Source organism: Paramormyrops kingsleyae, chromosome 9, assembly GCF_048594095.1.
Source record: "Paramormyrops kingsleyae isolate MSU_618 chromosome 9, PKINGS_0.4, whole genome shotgun sequence".
Taxonomy (NCBI): domain Eukaryota; kingdom Metazoa; phylum Chordata; class Actinopteri; order Osteoglossiformes; family Mormyridae; genus Paramormyrops; species Paramormyrops kingsleyae.
Window position 1 is genome coordinate 4804433 of NC_132805.1, and position 14801 is coordinate 4819233.

At 39.2% G+C, this 14801-nt stretch overlaps 2 protein-coding genes across 5 annotated transcripts; both read right to left on the minus strand.

Annotated features, from left to right (window-relative positions):
- Positions 1–951: 951 nt before the first annotated feature.
- Positions 952–5399, minus strand: s100a1 (S100 calcium binding protein A1). The gene is made up of 3 exons (XM_072716111.1): positions 2666–5399; positions 1512–1668; positions 952–1153 (listed from the first exon to the last, which is right to left on the minus strand). The coding sequence occupies exons 2-3, from the start codon at positions 1650–1652 to the stop codon at positions 1004–1006; spliced, it is 291 nt and encodes a 96-aa protein (XP_072572212.1). The 5' UTR covers positions 1653–1668; positions 2666–5399; the 3' UTR covers positions 952–1003.
- A 136-nt stretch (positions 5400–5535) lies between these two features.
- Positions 5536–14735, minus strand: tlr18 (toll-like receptor 18). Of its 4 annotated transcripts, XM_023801450.2 has the most exons (7): positions 14632–14735; positions 13798–13951; positions 13188–13282; positions 9745–10727; positions 9518–9575; positions 8396–9133; positions 5536–8073 (listed from the first exon to the last, which is right to left on the minus strand). In XM_023801450.2, exons 3-7 carry the CDS (start codon positions 13236–13238, stop codon positions 7606–7608), a joined length of 2298 nt encoding a protein of 765 aa, XP_023657218.2. In that variant the 5' UTR covers positions 13239–13282; positions 13798–13951; positions 14632–14735; the 3' UTR covers positions 5536–7605. The 4 variants fall into 4 exon arrangements, with proteins under 4 accessions (XP_023657218.2, XP_023657215.2, XP_023657216.2 ...); XM_023801447.2 differs by having other exon boundaries at positions 8396–9575; XM_023801448.2 differs by having other exon boundaries at positions 8396–9575; positions 13798–13871; positions 14632–14705.
- Positions 14736–14801: the final 66 nt, after the last annotated feature.

Here is a 14801-nt window from a genome sequence, read left to right on the forward strand (position 1 = left end):
TTTGGAGCCACGGATCATCTGTGATTTGGATCAAGAATTCTTTGCAACAAACTTCCCTTGAATATACATGAAATTGAGACCAAATAAATAGATTATAGTTAAAAATAGATGTCAAGCTAATTATTTAACATACTTTAAATATTCATCATGATGTGGCCCAGTCTTACACACAACGTCACTAGTCACAGCAATTAGGTGTTATTAATAGTAGTATTAAAACAAACCATGCAAAGTCCTGTTGTATTCCAAGTATGCTTATTATATTACAACTATTCTGTTCTAAAATAGTTATTTTTAAAAAGCAGACTGTTTATAGGGCATCTGGGAAAAAGTAGAGCCATCTGTATAACCTAGTTCTTGCAGCTATGGTAGAACATGTAGTGTTGCATTTTCATCAAGAGATGGCGCTAGTAATTCAGCTTGCGTGCAGCTCAGGGGATCCATTGTAGCTTGGCGCTAGTAGAATGGCACAGGGTTCTTCTTCATCATCATCATCATGTCACAATCTTTTGTTTTAATTTTGTGTACTATAAGCCATTCAATTCGATTGTGACTTGTTGATTTGTTTTCACTATATGTATGTTCATCTTTGCACTACACTCTCACTGCTATATGCACCAGAATTTCCCCCTGGGAATATTAAGTCCATCGTAATCATTGTCATTATAAATGTATCGATAAATAATGGTAGGTTGACGTTATATACACCTTTCCTGATTTCAAATTTAAATAAAACAGAAAATAATTGGAATGAGCTGAAATGAAAACTGTAAATTTGTGGTTTTGCAATTTTCATGTCAGGCAGGGTATTGATTGTAGTTTACTAAAAGTACAGTAAGGTCAGTGTTTAAAGATGACATTTTGAGACGTAAGTTACAAACTGGTTGCAAAAAGGGTAAAACAGAAAGAAAAATAAAGACAGAAAAGAAAAGAAAGAAAGCAGAGACCTCATCTGAAAGGTTATGGTGTTTATTAAACAAGGATAGTTTGAAAGGAGGGAGATTCATTTCTTCATGGATTCAACAAAGAATTCATTACAGGACACAGTCAATGCTGCAACGAGAACCACAAATTCCTGAAAGTCGACTTCTCCGTCACAGTTTGCATCCAGGTCTCTCATTATCTTTTCCACCACCATTGGGTCTTTACTGGCCTGTCAAAGAAGAGAGACAGGAAAATAAGAAAAGCAATCCGGTTAATATTATACCTGGAAGTGGTTCTACGCCTGTCCCTAAACTACACTCACATGCATCATTACAGAATCTAACACTTCATAACTGTTAAAGTTTCATATATTTCATATCCTGTTCCACGCATCCATCCATCTTTACCCGGTAGAGGGACATGATGAGTCTGGAGACAGGAATTACAGGGTACAAGGCACACACAATCACACACTATGGGAACTCCCCCACATATGGGCTGTGGGCGGAATCCTGCACAAACACAGGAGGATCATGCTCAGTCTGCTCACCCACAGAGCCAGCTGTGGGATTCCGGTCTTAACTCACCGTCAAGAAGCCATTGAGTTCCCCCTGTAGGAGACTCTTCAGTTCTCCTTTGCTTAACTTGTATGTGTCACCTTCCTTGGAAGAGTAGCTATGAAAAACGTGGATGAGGCTCTCCAAGGCCTTCTCCAACTGGGAACTCATTTTACTAGCAGATGGTCTAGCGAAGATAAAAACAGATAATATTAAATGAGAGGACATAATGAAAATGTACAACGATGCTTACTTACTGGTTCTGTAACTCCAGTATTTATTATTTCCATTGCGGTCAAGCCTAGATCTCTCTTCTACTCTTTGAAAGCATGTTCATTCCATTGTTGGTATGTTACCAATGCATGGCTATACCAAGAGATGGACCTGAATTAATAATGTACAGCACTCCTGTCGTTCTATGGTTAATGAAATCCAATGTATCATCTGCAGCATCCTGGGTGAGGCAATATTTGCCAGTTTGCGAAGGTGTAAAAAAAAAAAAAACAAAAGAGCTTGAGTAAGATATCCAAAATCAAACTTATTATTAAACTTATTTAAACATCATTCCGAAACCAAGCAAATCTCTTACACTGAAAGATTTATGAGAAATAAAATATGCAAGTCTGATTAGAATATTGTAATAAAAAATTATTACACCTATACACAAATTATTACGCCTATCGCTGATTCCTTCACAACTGTATATTCGAAACGCACGTACTGCTTGCCTCACTTGCACTTCGTCTTGGATAAAAGCGTCTGATAATAAATCAGCTTTTTACAAAGAGACTTTACAAGTATAACATTTATTTATATTCCTCTTGTTTTTGCGTTAAAAGAGCTAATTAGTGTAAAATACACATGATACATATTTAAATATTGTTTTCCAAAATTAAGATTGCACTTATTATTTGTAACACTTGTTGCAATTTTTCTAAGACTGATCTTTACCACTGGAAATTAAAACATACGGCCTCTTTGTTACTATTAATTAAATTGCATTCAGAAATTGTGCTGTGCTCTGCTGTAAATGAAGTATTACAGCGTTACAGAAGGACAGTAGCTGTTAATAAAATCACTGAATGTTTCCCAACAACCACTTTTCTATGAAGGATATAATCAGCAGCGAAAAAAGGTATCGTACAGGTATTTTATGTTCTAAATATAGCTATGCTGTAACTTACCGCACCAGTGTACCGCAGGAGTAAATGCTCTGAAGGTGACCAGAAATCTCTTGGCCCCCTTTTTATACCGCTGCCCTGCACCTGCCTGGGAAGAGACCGGCGGAAGCGCGCGCCTCCTATTGGCACGAAGCTAAGATATCTAGTTTAAAATGCATACGGAACATTTTACAGGACATAATCATTCATTTCTGAAAGTACAAGATATTTTGTTTTATTTTTTATACTTCCTCGTGTCCCAACGCACCTGGCGGCGTATTGCATGAGACACGAAACAAAGCTATCGTTTAGTAAATATCTCATTTAAGAGAACGAGATACTTATACTCCAGTAAAATATCACAATAAATCTGCTATTAAATTAGGAAGTTTGCCATCAGGATCATCAGGATTTATTTAATAAGAACTGATTGTGCGTTTTTTCCTTTTCTTTTTTTTTTATTAGACGAGAAATATCCCATTTCTTTACTTCAGATATGCAAATACACGTCACATGATCAACTATTATTTTCCGGAATCTAGGTTTATTTCAGTTTATTTTTTGGCGCGATAGAGGGCTACGATTCGACCTACTGCTTGACGCTTTTATGTTCATGTTGCATTTCTCTCCCACTTCGAATTTTTTTTGTAACATCTCTTTGGGTAAAGTACCCATTACCGTATTTCCTAAAGTGCATATTTAATTTTGCTGCTCATAATTTACACAATTCCATACACAAGAGGACCATCGAGTCTTATTTACTTTTATTTCGTAATGTATTTTTCCTGAACCATGTTACTTGTACAGTTACCACTAAGTGTAAGAATTTAATGAACCATGCACCATTTCCTCTCATCCCTGGGGTCTTACAACACCTCTGTTACTAGTAGCAATCATTCAGCCCTACTTTCTTACAGTACTGGTGTTATAAAGAATGATAATCTGCACATCGGCAATTCAATATTCATTAAACATTTCAGTGTAGCCAAACCTTCCAAAAAATGCAGATGACCTCATTGTGCTTGTGCGCACGTATACACGCATTAAAATGAACAAATTAAAGGAATGATACATAAAACCACATTACGAATCAATTAATTATAGAGCCTGTTCCAAAGCTGGAATCCTGTATGTAGCTTTCCGTCAAACCTATAACCATTTTCTGAGAAAAAAAGAAGCAGAGTATTGCATCTGATTATTAACTAAAACCACCGCAGTGAATGTGATGTTATAAGGAGAAAACATACAGTAAGTGTGCGTTCTCATCAATGCACATGGTAGGTCTTTTCCAGGAAGACTACAAGTTCACCCGTCTGTTTGTAAAGCCACCAATGTTTACGTTTAGGTTAGTTTACGGAACCCCTGGGGTACAGGGAGGATAGGAAACACAGCGGCGGGGGAATCACTCATCGAGGCCAACTGAAGACGAATCAACAAAGCCAGTCGCTGCAGCCGTTGCCCGGGTGATCGGAAACTTGATGTAGTCGAGCTGTGTCGCGTGAAAAAAAAACCACTCCATCCTTTCCCTTTTGTCCTGGAAACTAAAGCTTCCATCTCTAATTACTGCACAATGAGAAACTGAAGCTAACTGCATTCCCATCATATTCGTGTCCATCAATAATCAGCCCAATAGGTTTTGTTGAACAGAATCACATCTTTGCATGGGCTACATTAGGCAGGCTAAGATACAATAACTAGGGAACAGGGGGATATATTTGGGAATATAACCCGTAGAACTTTGTAGAACTTTCTCTGTACTGGGGATTACAAGGGCTGCAAAGAGGAGAGTCATAAAATTTGCGATGAACGCAACAGAGAAAGCCATTAGATGGCCATGGATCAAGGCGGCCAATCAGTGGGCAGCTGCTGCTGGGATGCAAGTCGGGTTCTGACCAACCCTGGCTGGGTCGCCTGGATGAAGGTGTATGATGCTGAACAACCCGACACACCTGAGAACTTTAGGTACCTTGTTGAGAAAGCATCTCAGTACACCATGTGTCTTGCAACTAATATGCCGATAAAATTCTCACAAAACATTGGAGATGTTTCAATGATAAATGGCGAAGTCGTCTGGATGTTATTTGCTCATAATTTGCTATTTAGCAAATTAAATATCAAGAGCATATTCTCAAGAACATCAAAAATAAGAGCAATTCATTATAAGAAGCGCACGGTTTTCTCACATGCTATGTTGAAATGGCTTATAAAAGATCTATAATACCCACTCGATTCATCTTCCAACCACTTATCTGGGTCACACAGGGCCTGGAGTCTATCCCAGGGCACAAGGGGATGCTACACACTATGGCATCTTATGGACAAGTTAGAAAGCTCATTTAACTGGAATGCATGTCTTTGGAACGTAGAAGCAAACCAGAGGCCGCAAAGGAAATCGACAAAACACAGGACGAATATGCAAAGTCGACACACCAACCGAACGTGGGATTCAAACCCATAACCCTGAAGGTATAAGGCCAGAGTGTCACCCACTGAGCCAGTGTGGGTCAAAGCCCAGGAGGCACCCTAGGCAAGTTTCACTGCTGGTGCCCTTCCCAGCAAGTCTCACAGCCCATTTTATGCCACCTAGCGGGCTGACCAGAACTGCACTCCTCTAGCATGCTACTGTCATTCAGTTCAGGCAGCCTGACGTTAAAAACGCAGACTTCAATTACAAGATTTAAAAAAATCAAACACTCAGTGACAATTCCAGCATACTTGGTGTCTTGGGTGTGCAGTTGTGCTGGTGCCCCTTGGTGCCCCTTGAATGATGTTGCCCACCTTGCAAGGATTCAAGCAAACACTGTTAAATAGCAGAAGCTGATGGTCATCATTTCCCTCTGAAGATTAATAAAGTGCCCATTTGAAGTTTACACAGTAAATAAAGACCATAAAAAGAGTTCTTACAAACAAGTTTACTAAGAAAAACACAATATATAACACAATTACAATACTTAGCATTTGTGTTTTTTTTCTAATTAAATACTTAGTATTAGATTTTATTGAGTTGTAGGAGTCACGTACCTTTCTGTTATACATGATGCATGTTTAAAAAAATATACTTTTCATGTGCAGTGAATTCCATACAATACAGTGCAAAACGTGAACTCTTAAATAAGGTATTAAATTAAGCCCTTAATGTAAAATATATTTTTAAGTATGAAAAATAATGCAAATGTATATAAATTCCAAGAATATCAAGGAATATTCCCCCCAAATACAATTCAGGAGGAAGCTTCAATAAAAGGAATACATCTACACACTGAGAGAATACATGTGTCAGGTCAGTTAAACCTTGTATATTATTCAGCTGCTTAGTTCAGTGTTGGAATTCATTTCAGAAGAACGACAGTCTAAAGATTCTTTTCTGTGCATCTCTGCTCAGCCAGGGTTTCACATCTTCCTGCCGGGAGCACATATTAGCTGTGTCATTCCATTTTAATTCAACAAATTTTCGAAACGTTTCTGCATAACCATGTGAATTAGACATACTTTTCAGAGCTCAGAATATATATTTTTTTTAATTCCCCTGGAGATACAGAGCTTTTACCGCACTGTGGGTGACAGAAAAATGGAAATTCAGAGTGTTTTTTTGTGAGCTGTAACTTTTGTATTATTCCAGCTACACTTTTCTTTTTTCAAGGTCAAAGTTATTCCTGCAAATTACATTTCGCCAAAAATACAGCAAAGGACTTGGAATAACAAGCAAAATTTTGTATAATGAAAATCGCATGTATGTGTACTACTTGTATATAAAATATTGGCCTGGTACTTGGTCCCCATCATTGGACAAGCACTCCAATAAAAAAAGCAATTTCTAAGCCTCAAGAAAAGCCACGTGGGGGGCGGTATTTTTTTGTTGGGAAGAAATTACTGTTTAACTGCTTTCAAACAAAATTAAAATAGTGTTGTTCAAAAATTAGGTTATTCCACGGGGTGTAGGACTTACGAGGCTTGCAGTCCATGAAAACGTTCTCTTTCCTTCCCATGAAACTCTCTCTCATCAAACAGCTTCAGTGCAAACCACAGCCTGATGAACTCTCAAGGTACATTTCATTGGCTGCTTCATTTACTGCTAGATCCAGTGATATCAATCTAACAAATTTGACTTGCTTTTTTTATCATATAGTACATTTATATATTACATTTAAACATAAAGCAAACCCCTTTTAATAAGAGTATATTAGTTTAAACTGATACTGTGAACAACATGACCTATTCCTAACTTTAGGTCAATTGACATATTCAAATTTATTTTGTTGGGTGTGAGCAAATCACACCAAATAATCAAAAATAGTCACCTTTGGTAAAGATGATGAACCCTATGTCTCTGTTGATAAGCTAAATTTCAAACTGAAAATAAGAGGGAAATCTAGCCCATAATTAAAGAAAAGGGAATTTGTATTAGTTATCAAATAAACTGTGATCCGTGTCCATATGAATCGTACAGCCTGAAACAAACTTAGTTACGAGTTTTCTTGCCTTCAATTACAGAAAATCAAAGGAATTAACTAGTCAATTTCTGTCCAATGGCACCTCAAATAAACACTAATAAACAAAACACTTCAGTGAAAGCTTTTTCTGCAAAGTTCAGTTTCAGATTATGGAGTTAGTCACAGCTTGAGGGTGCGGTTAGTGCTGATGTCATTGGGGGCGAAAATGATGCAGGTGAACCATGTAGCTGTGACGATAAAAACGGCACAGCTCATAACAACACACTGGATTATCATTTTTTGCTTCGAATGCTATAAAAAGGTCCTACATCTCAAATGAGAAAAAAAAAAAAATCTGAGCTCTGTAATTCACATACCAGATAAAAAAAAATCAAAATGGGGCCACAAAGGCCATTTGTTGGGTTTAAACGGAATGACCCAGCTTTGTTTTGCCACACGAGGGCACTAATTAGCCTGGGAATTTTGGCTGTGGAAAGCAGGTTCTTTGATGTGTGGTAAGGCTCATAACAAACGCTACCTCTGTACGGAGAGATCAGTTTCACTCATTTCCGTGTACACTAAGTTACCTTCATCCCTATTCATTTCTGGGAGGGCTACTTCCTGATTCTGTACTTTTGGCTGTCTTGCCATTGGATTTTCTACGTGTAGCTCTAACGTAGAATTGCTGCTTCTTGATGAAATTCTACTTCTTATACTGATGGTCCGATCTCTGGTGAGAACAGGTTTGCCCAGCACACTCTTCAGCTGAGCCCAAAAGAAGATCTGCTGCTTTGGGTCTTTAGGCCACTCCAAGTACGTTTTGGTATTCAGCATCTTTTTAAGTTTGCAATACTTGTTAGGCAAAGAATCCGGGTCAATGGGCTCTTTAAGCACCAGGACGACGTCACTGAAGGTCTTGCCGATGGCTCGTTGTTGAGCAAAGTACAGCTCATAGTTGCACCACTCACTGTTGACAAAGTGCTTCGACAGTACGAAGATTACCTGAGAAGAGGGGAGATACAACATAACTACACGGATACTAAAAGTGTAGGACTTCACCATATTTATTTTACAGACAGCCAGTACGTTCAGATTACAAACCTTTTGTATTTGCATTTCCAGAGACTAATCCAATGAAATTGTCACACTTACCTTGCAGACACCATTATAGCAATTTGTGTCAAGATAGCATCATATGTACTCAAGCTTTAAGTTTCATTCACAAACAAGAGTCAAGTCAGAAATACTAAATAGAACATCCGATCATCATTTACTATATGATGATGCAATGTCACTCTCCTTGTATATAAAATCTGTGTCTTACCTTTCGGCTGTTCTCAATGTTCTCTATGATGTTGTCAATGATCCATTTGCCTGGCATGAAGTCTCTTTCATGAATACAAATGTTATAAGGGGGCTTGTTGCTTTCCAAGCAGGTCAACAACTGGTCTCTCACCCAATCAGCATCCGAATGGCTGTAGGAAATGAAGGCGTGATAGGCAAACGTCTTTGAAATGCCGAGTCCCTCCTGGTAAGCTCGGTATTTTGCCCGGATAATATGGCAAATGGCTCTAGTGTACCAAGGCACGTTAAACACGTAGCACAGCAGCATGAGCGCCAGCACCACAGTTGCTGTAGTCACCACGGAGATGATGATGACAAGTCGAATGTCACATTCTAGTAGTCCAGGAAAAAAATTAGCAACTGATGTGTTAAGCATAGCTTCGGGGTGGTAACATCTGTAGTTATCCGGCCAGTCTGTGATATTGACTTTCCCTTTGGTTGTAGATTCCTGAATAAAACTGTGAAGATCACAGGTGCAGTGGTATGGGTTGTTGCCTGCTTTTAGTTGGGATAATCGCGGCATTTCCTTAAAAGAGCTCATGCTAATGAGTCCAAAGGAGTTCCCATCCAACTGCAGCAACTGCAAGGTTGGATTACTCCACCCTGGAGGAATGAACTTGATCTTGTTGCCACTGAGCAGGAGTTCCTTCAAGTCAGAGACTCGCTGGAAGTAGTCCATATCCACGTGGTCCAGGTTACAGTCGGAGAGGTCCAGGTACTGCACGGTGGTTGGAAGGCAACTTAGGTCACTCTTGCCAAAGTCATTATGATGAAGAATCATCTTGGTAATATTCTGCCTCCAGTGGCAAACACCCACTTCTTTGCTGATGCCAAACTGGTTATAGCTCAGATCTATCACCTGCAGCTTTTTAAATTCTCCCACAAGAGCTGACACATCAACCAGGCTGCTCAGCTGATTGGTGCTGATGTTAAAACACTGGAGAGCAGGCACTTTACCCACATAGTCACACTGCCTGTTATAGAGGTAAGTGTCCTGTAACTGATTTTTTGACAAGTCCAACAACTCTATGACATTCATCTCATCCCAGGCATCACAAGGCACAAAGTTGAAATTAACATTCTTAATAGTCAGTCTCCGAACCTTGCTAAACCATGTAAAGTGCCAGTCAAATCTCAAGATGTCCGGGTTACTGATATCCCTGTAGAATTATACAGAACATAGTAAAATCATTGCAAAGGTTGTTAGATTATTACAAAAATGCATTCACACACAAAAGGAAATATTTTATAGCATATTAATCTTAGTGTTGATCAAAGTTCAGGTTTTGTGCGACAATGATGTGCTAGTGAAAGAATAAAGATACTAACCGAAGAATCAGATCATCCAGAACAAGGTCTGTCACACTGGAGCCCATTCCAGCCTCCTCAAATGTTGGGGACCGAGCAAAATCAAGAGATAGAAGTGACAGAGATTTAACCGGAGAAAACTGTAGGCTGACCAAAGCCATCCTTAGAACATTCTCATTAAACTTCCCACGGTACAAAATGAGTTGTTGCATGTTAATGTCTTTCAAACCATGGAAAATGTCCTCTCTATCAGTGTAGTACTTGAATTCAAAAAGGTTCCGAAAGCGAAGCTCGCTAAAAGTCATGTTAGCCAAGTCTTGTAGTATTATTGGTAGATAATTTGGCTTTTGGTCTATGGCCACATCAAACCACATATTTTTAGTCCTGATAAACTTCAGACATCCTTGTTCATATTGCTTAAGGCTAGATGCAGTTTTGATAGCAAACTTGTCCAAGTATATATGTTGTATAGACCGAAAGTCTCCCTCTTTTAGACCTGGTATGAGGGAACCACCCAAGGACAGTATCTTTAGTTTGGTGAATGTGGAGAAGATATCAGACAAAGTGGCACTGCGATATAAATTGTTGGACATATACAGGTTTTGCAAGTTAGCGAGGGGCTCTAGGGCTTTGTCGGGAATGGATGTTAGGGAGTTGTTGAAGATGTTAAGGTCTTCGAGGAGGGTATTACAGTTGAATGCTCTATCCTCAATCAAAGAAATGTTATTGAACTGAAGTTTGAGGACACGCAGATATCGGAGGGGACAGAAATCTCTTTCGTGGATTTCTTGCAGTGCATTTAAGGACAGGTCCAGCTCTTCCAGTGAAAGTGGTAGCGCCTCTATAGGAACGTAACTGAGATAGCGCCCGCTGCAGTCTGCTGTGCGGTTGTCCTTGGAAATGGCACAGATGTTATTCAGTGGTATATGAAGAGAAGAGCAGTAGGCACTGACCAGAAGAGTAACCACTATAATTTTATAAATTCCAATGGCTGAACATAGGACCTGTTAAGACATCAATAAACAAAATCAACATTTTTTACAACTACTTGAAAGTGTATGTATTACAAAGAGGTTGACTTTTTTTTGCTATTGTTTTCCAGCACAAAATATAAAAATAATAAAAAAAACACCTATCTTCCAATCACTGTCAGGGTTACAGGGCCAGGGTGGGGGCAAAGCTGGAGAGGATGCCAATTTGACTTGGGGCACTTAAGCCCTACAGGCAATTTCGCAGTGCCAATTAGTCTACCTGCATGTCTTTGGACTGTGGGAGGAAACTGAAGCACTCATAGATAACCTGTGTGACACAGAGAACATGCAGAGTCCACACACACAGAGGTCACACAAGCACCATGTTGCCCTCATTTAATTCATGCAGGTTAGGGATAAGGACACAGACTTCATCACATGAAGGTTGCTTGTTCCCAGAAGGGCCCTGTTGTAGGACATTTCTGTAAGATGAAGTTCTCTAGTAACAAAAACTTGTTTGAACAAACTGCTGAAAAGTTGAGGTACTCAAAAATGTCTCTCAGGGATAATTTAGCCACCCATTTTCCATAACCACTTATCCAGTAGAGCAGTGTTTCTCAATCCGGTTCTCGGGGACCCACAGTCAGTCCATGTTTTTGCTCCCTACCAGACAGTCCATGTTTTTGCTCCCTTCGAGCTCCCTACCAGACAGTCCATGTTTTTGTACTGCGAGGGAGCAAAAACATGGACCGACTGTGGGACCCATGGACCGGACTGGGAAACACTGCAGTAGAGGGCCACAACGAGCCAGAATGCCATCCCAGGAAGCATATTAACTACTTGCCTAAAATCTTTATGCATAACTGAGGTCAGAATATTTATTCTGATATGGACACACATTTGCATTTATAAATATTTTACCGCTAAATGGAAAACATTGTCATAGTTCAAGGCCTTCCAAAACACCTCACTTTCAGCATGTTATCTAAATAATTATGTCCCGCGGTTTCAGTGTAAGATTTTGTATTTGAATACTGACTAAACAATTAAGAGTAACCAAGGTTAATTCGGGGTGACACTGTGGGTTCGAATCACACTTTCACTACGTGTGTGTGGAGTTTGCGCATTCTCCTGGTATTGTGCAGATTTTCACAGGATACTCGGATTTCCAGCAACCGGACAATGACATATAGCGTCACTAAACGACCCGTATTGTATGCTTGGGTGTGTGCACATGTGTCCTGTGATGGACTGGCATTCTGTCCAGGACATACCATAGCCCTGCACCCTATTCTGCCTGAGATCTGCATGGATAGAAGGCTTAATCAGCTGAGCAATGAAGTGTTAATAGATTGAGTTTAAAATATTTCACTCTTTCCAGCTTGACAGATAAAGAATGTGATAATGTTTGCAAGAGTTAATGTGTTCTCTACTCACATATAATGTTAATTACTCGTTTAAATAAGCTGAGCTATTTCTGCAGATGTGACATACTGTATGCTTACAGTTTCGGTTCACCCAAGGTATTTATCAATGACTAATGAATAGTTTCATAATAGTCCCATGAATAATTCATTTAAGCGTCAATCCTCCTGTTATGTGAGCTTTGCCATTTCTGGATTGTTTTCTCTTGGATTGTCTGACCCACACTTTTTAGAAAACAAATTCACCTAATCAAGGAGGATCTCTCTCTAATTGATCTAACATTAACTTCTTGAAATAACTAAAGTTCTGGTCTTAAAATATTTTTACCATCACTCAAACCACTTATTTGCCTGTAGCCTATAAGGTTTGGGGGGGCGGGGGTTCATGTTGGCTGCAAACAGTCACTACAGAAGAGGGACAGGGGGCCTCAAAGCAACCCCAGAAACAAAACACCCACCGCTGTGCATTCCTGACAGTACTGAGTGACAAGCTAATAACATGGTTTGCTTTTGAAAGGTTAAAAATGTAACCCCGAAGATTTGCCATGAACTTGGGCTGGAATAATATAATACTACCAAAGAATTTCACAAGATCAAACTCTTAAGCAAGACGGCTAAATAAACATGAAAATGAATATCATAAAAAGATAATGTTTCAGTACAGGTATAGGAACTGTGGGCTCTTTGTGTAGTGTCTTCCGTATTGGTTTTCCTCAATCTGCTCTGGTTTCTTCCCACAAAACATTCAGACAGACAAACTGGTGTCACTGGATTTTATCTCACTTTCAGTGTCTAACCAGTAAGATAAATAAAATATTTTTTTTATTTTGAAAAGAAATGTATGAACAGAATAAGAAATAAGAACTACTACACTTAGCAAAATGTAATATTGCCCTGTTCCCAGGCTAAAATACAATACAGAATACAATACAATCAACACGACAGAATACAGATCATTTAAAGAAAATTAAAATCTCAACATACTAGCTAAACATGTTCTTGACGTCTCTCAATACTTGGATAATAAGTTTTCTGCACTTTATCAGCAGGTGAAGAAAGCTGAAGGTACCTTAAAGGGCTGCTCAACCATGGTGCCAATTTCCACAAAAACAGGATCCATTCTTTCTAGTTACATTAAAGACCCGCAACTTCTGTGGATGCCACCTAAATAAGAAGCAAAGATCATGTCAAATCTTACCTTTAGTCCACAAGCACGATGTCAAAAATCAGCCATGTGTATTCAACCTCCTGCTATTGTACTGTGGAAATCAACTGGGCAGTGCCAATACCTATTTTCTTTAACGATATCGTTTAGCAACGATTAAAACAATATCCCCATCCTTGGCCAGTCAGCACTTACTTAATGTTTTCAGCAAGCTTGTAATTTCTCACCCTGATCAGGCTGAATCATGTCTATGAATACACCCTCAATCCAGGAGGACGGCTTATTATGATCTTGGATGTCTGCATTTTGCTCAGCAGACACCAATTCATTACACACACTTAAATAGGTTGGCTGTGTCACACTGCGGTTTTACGAGCACAAGGTTTTGAACGCTCCAAAATATGCAGAATTTTTCGCAACAAGAAATGCCCCGCTGTGTGTTACTGGTTGAAGTTAGCAAAGATCGGCATAGATGCATCATTCCACAGGATGATATTACTGGATCCATACTAACCCAGGGAGGACAGTGTAAAAATGCAGGTCCAAACTGGATGGGATGCCATTCCATCACACAGCACAAGATCACTCCTTTGGGGTGTTTCAGAGACACAAATTCACATAATCATGATTTTGGACCGTAGAAGGGAACCAAAAAGATCTGGAGGAAACTGCACAAACATGCAAATTCACACATAGCCAGAAATGGGAAATGAATCCCACAATGTTAGGAATGTGAAGCAAACCACCATGTTATTTACTGTGCCACCTAAATCTGAATAAACTGATGCTCAAAGCTGTTTTGTTATAGTGATGACACGTTGGGCGTATATAATGAGCCACAGAAATTTACAATACTTATAACTGCATCCCTACAAACATGTTCCTCAGATTTCAGAGTGAGGCAAGAGTTTAACCTTATACACCATTTTGAGCTTTGTTTTCTAGAAAACAGGGGAAACTTGTTGAGTGAGTAAATCACTCACTAGCTAGCAAGTTGTCCCAGAATCATTAAAATTCTGGTAAACTGAATAAAATATTCTCCTAATTACAATGAACTGTGTGAATGACAGTTCACTGTATTAGTTAATGGAATAATTAAAATATGTACTGCGACCACATAATACTATAACATGGCCAGCATAACCCTAAATCACACGGGTGTGATGATCCACAAAAACCGCATAAACTTTATTCGCCATCACTGTTACTTTTCATTCTAAAATTATATTAACTAAAGATCTGGAAGATTAATTTTCCATTCTCACTAAATAAGCAGATAAAGGCTGCAACCTGCGAACCTCAAATGTTTAATTTCTAAAACTTTCAACAAACATGCAGATTAACTTACCCCATACAAGAATAACAAACTGCTTCCAACCGGCAACACACCAACACACAAACTCCCTTTAAAGAAAACAGAAGTGCAGTTAGCGTAGCGCGAAGTAAACATCATCGACCAATCCGGTGACACGCTTACGCAGCCCCCGCCCCCTCCCTCCCAAGGGCGCGGCGGAATGC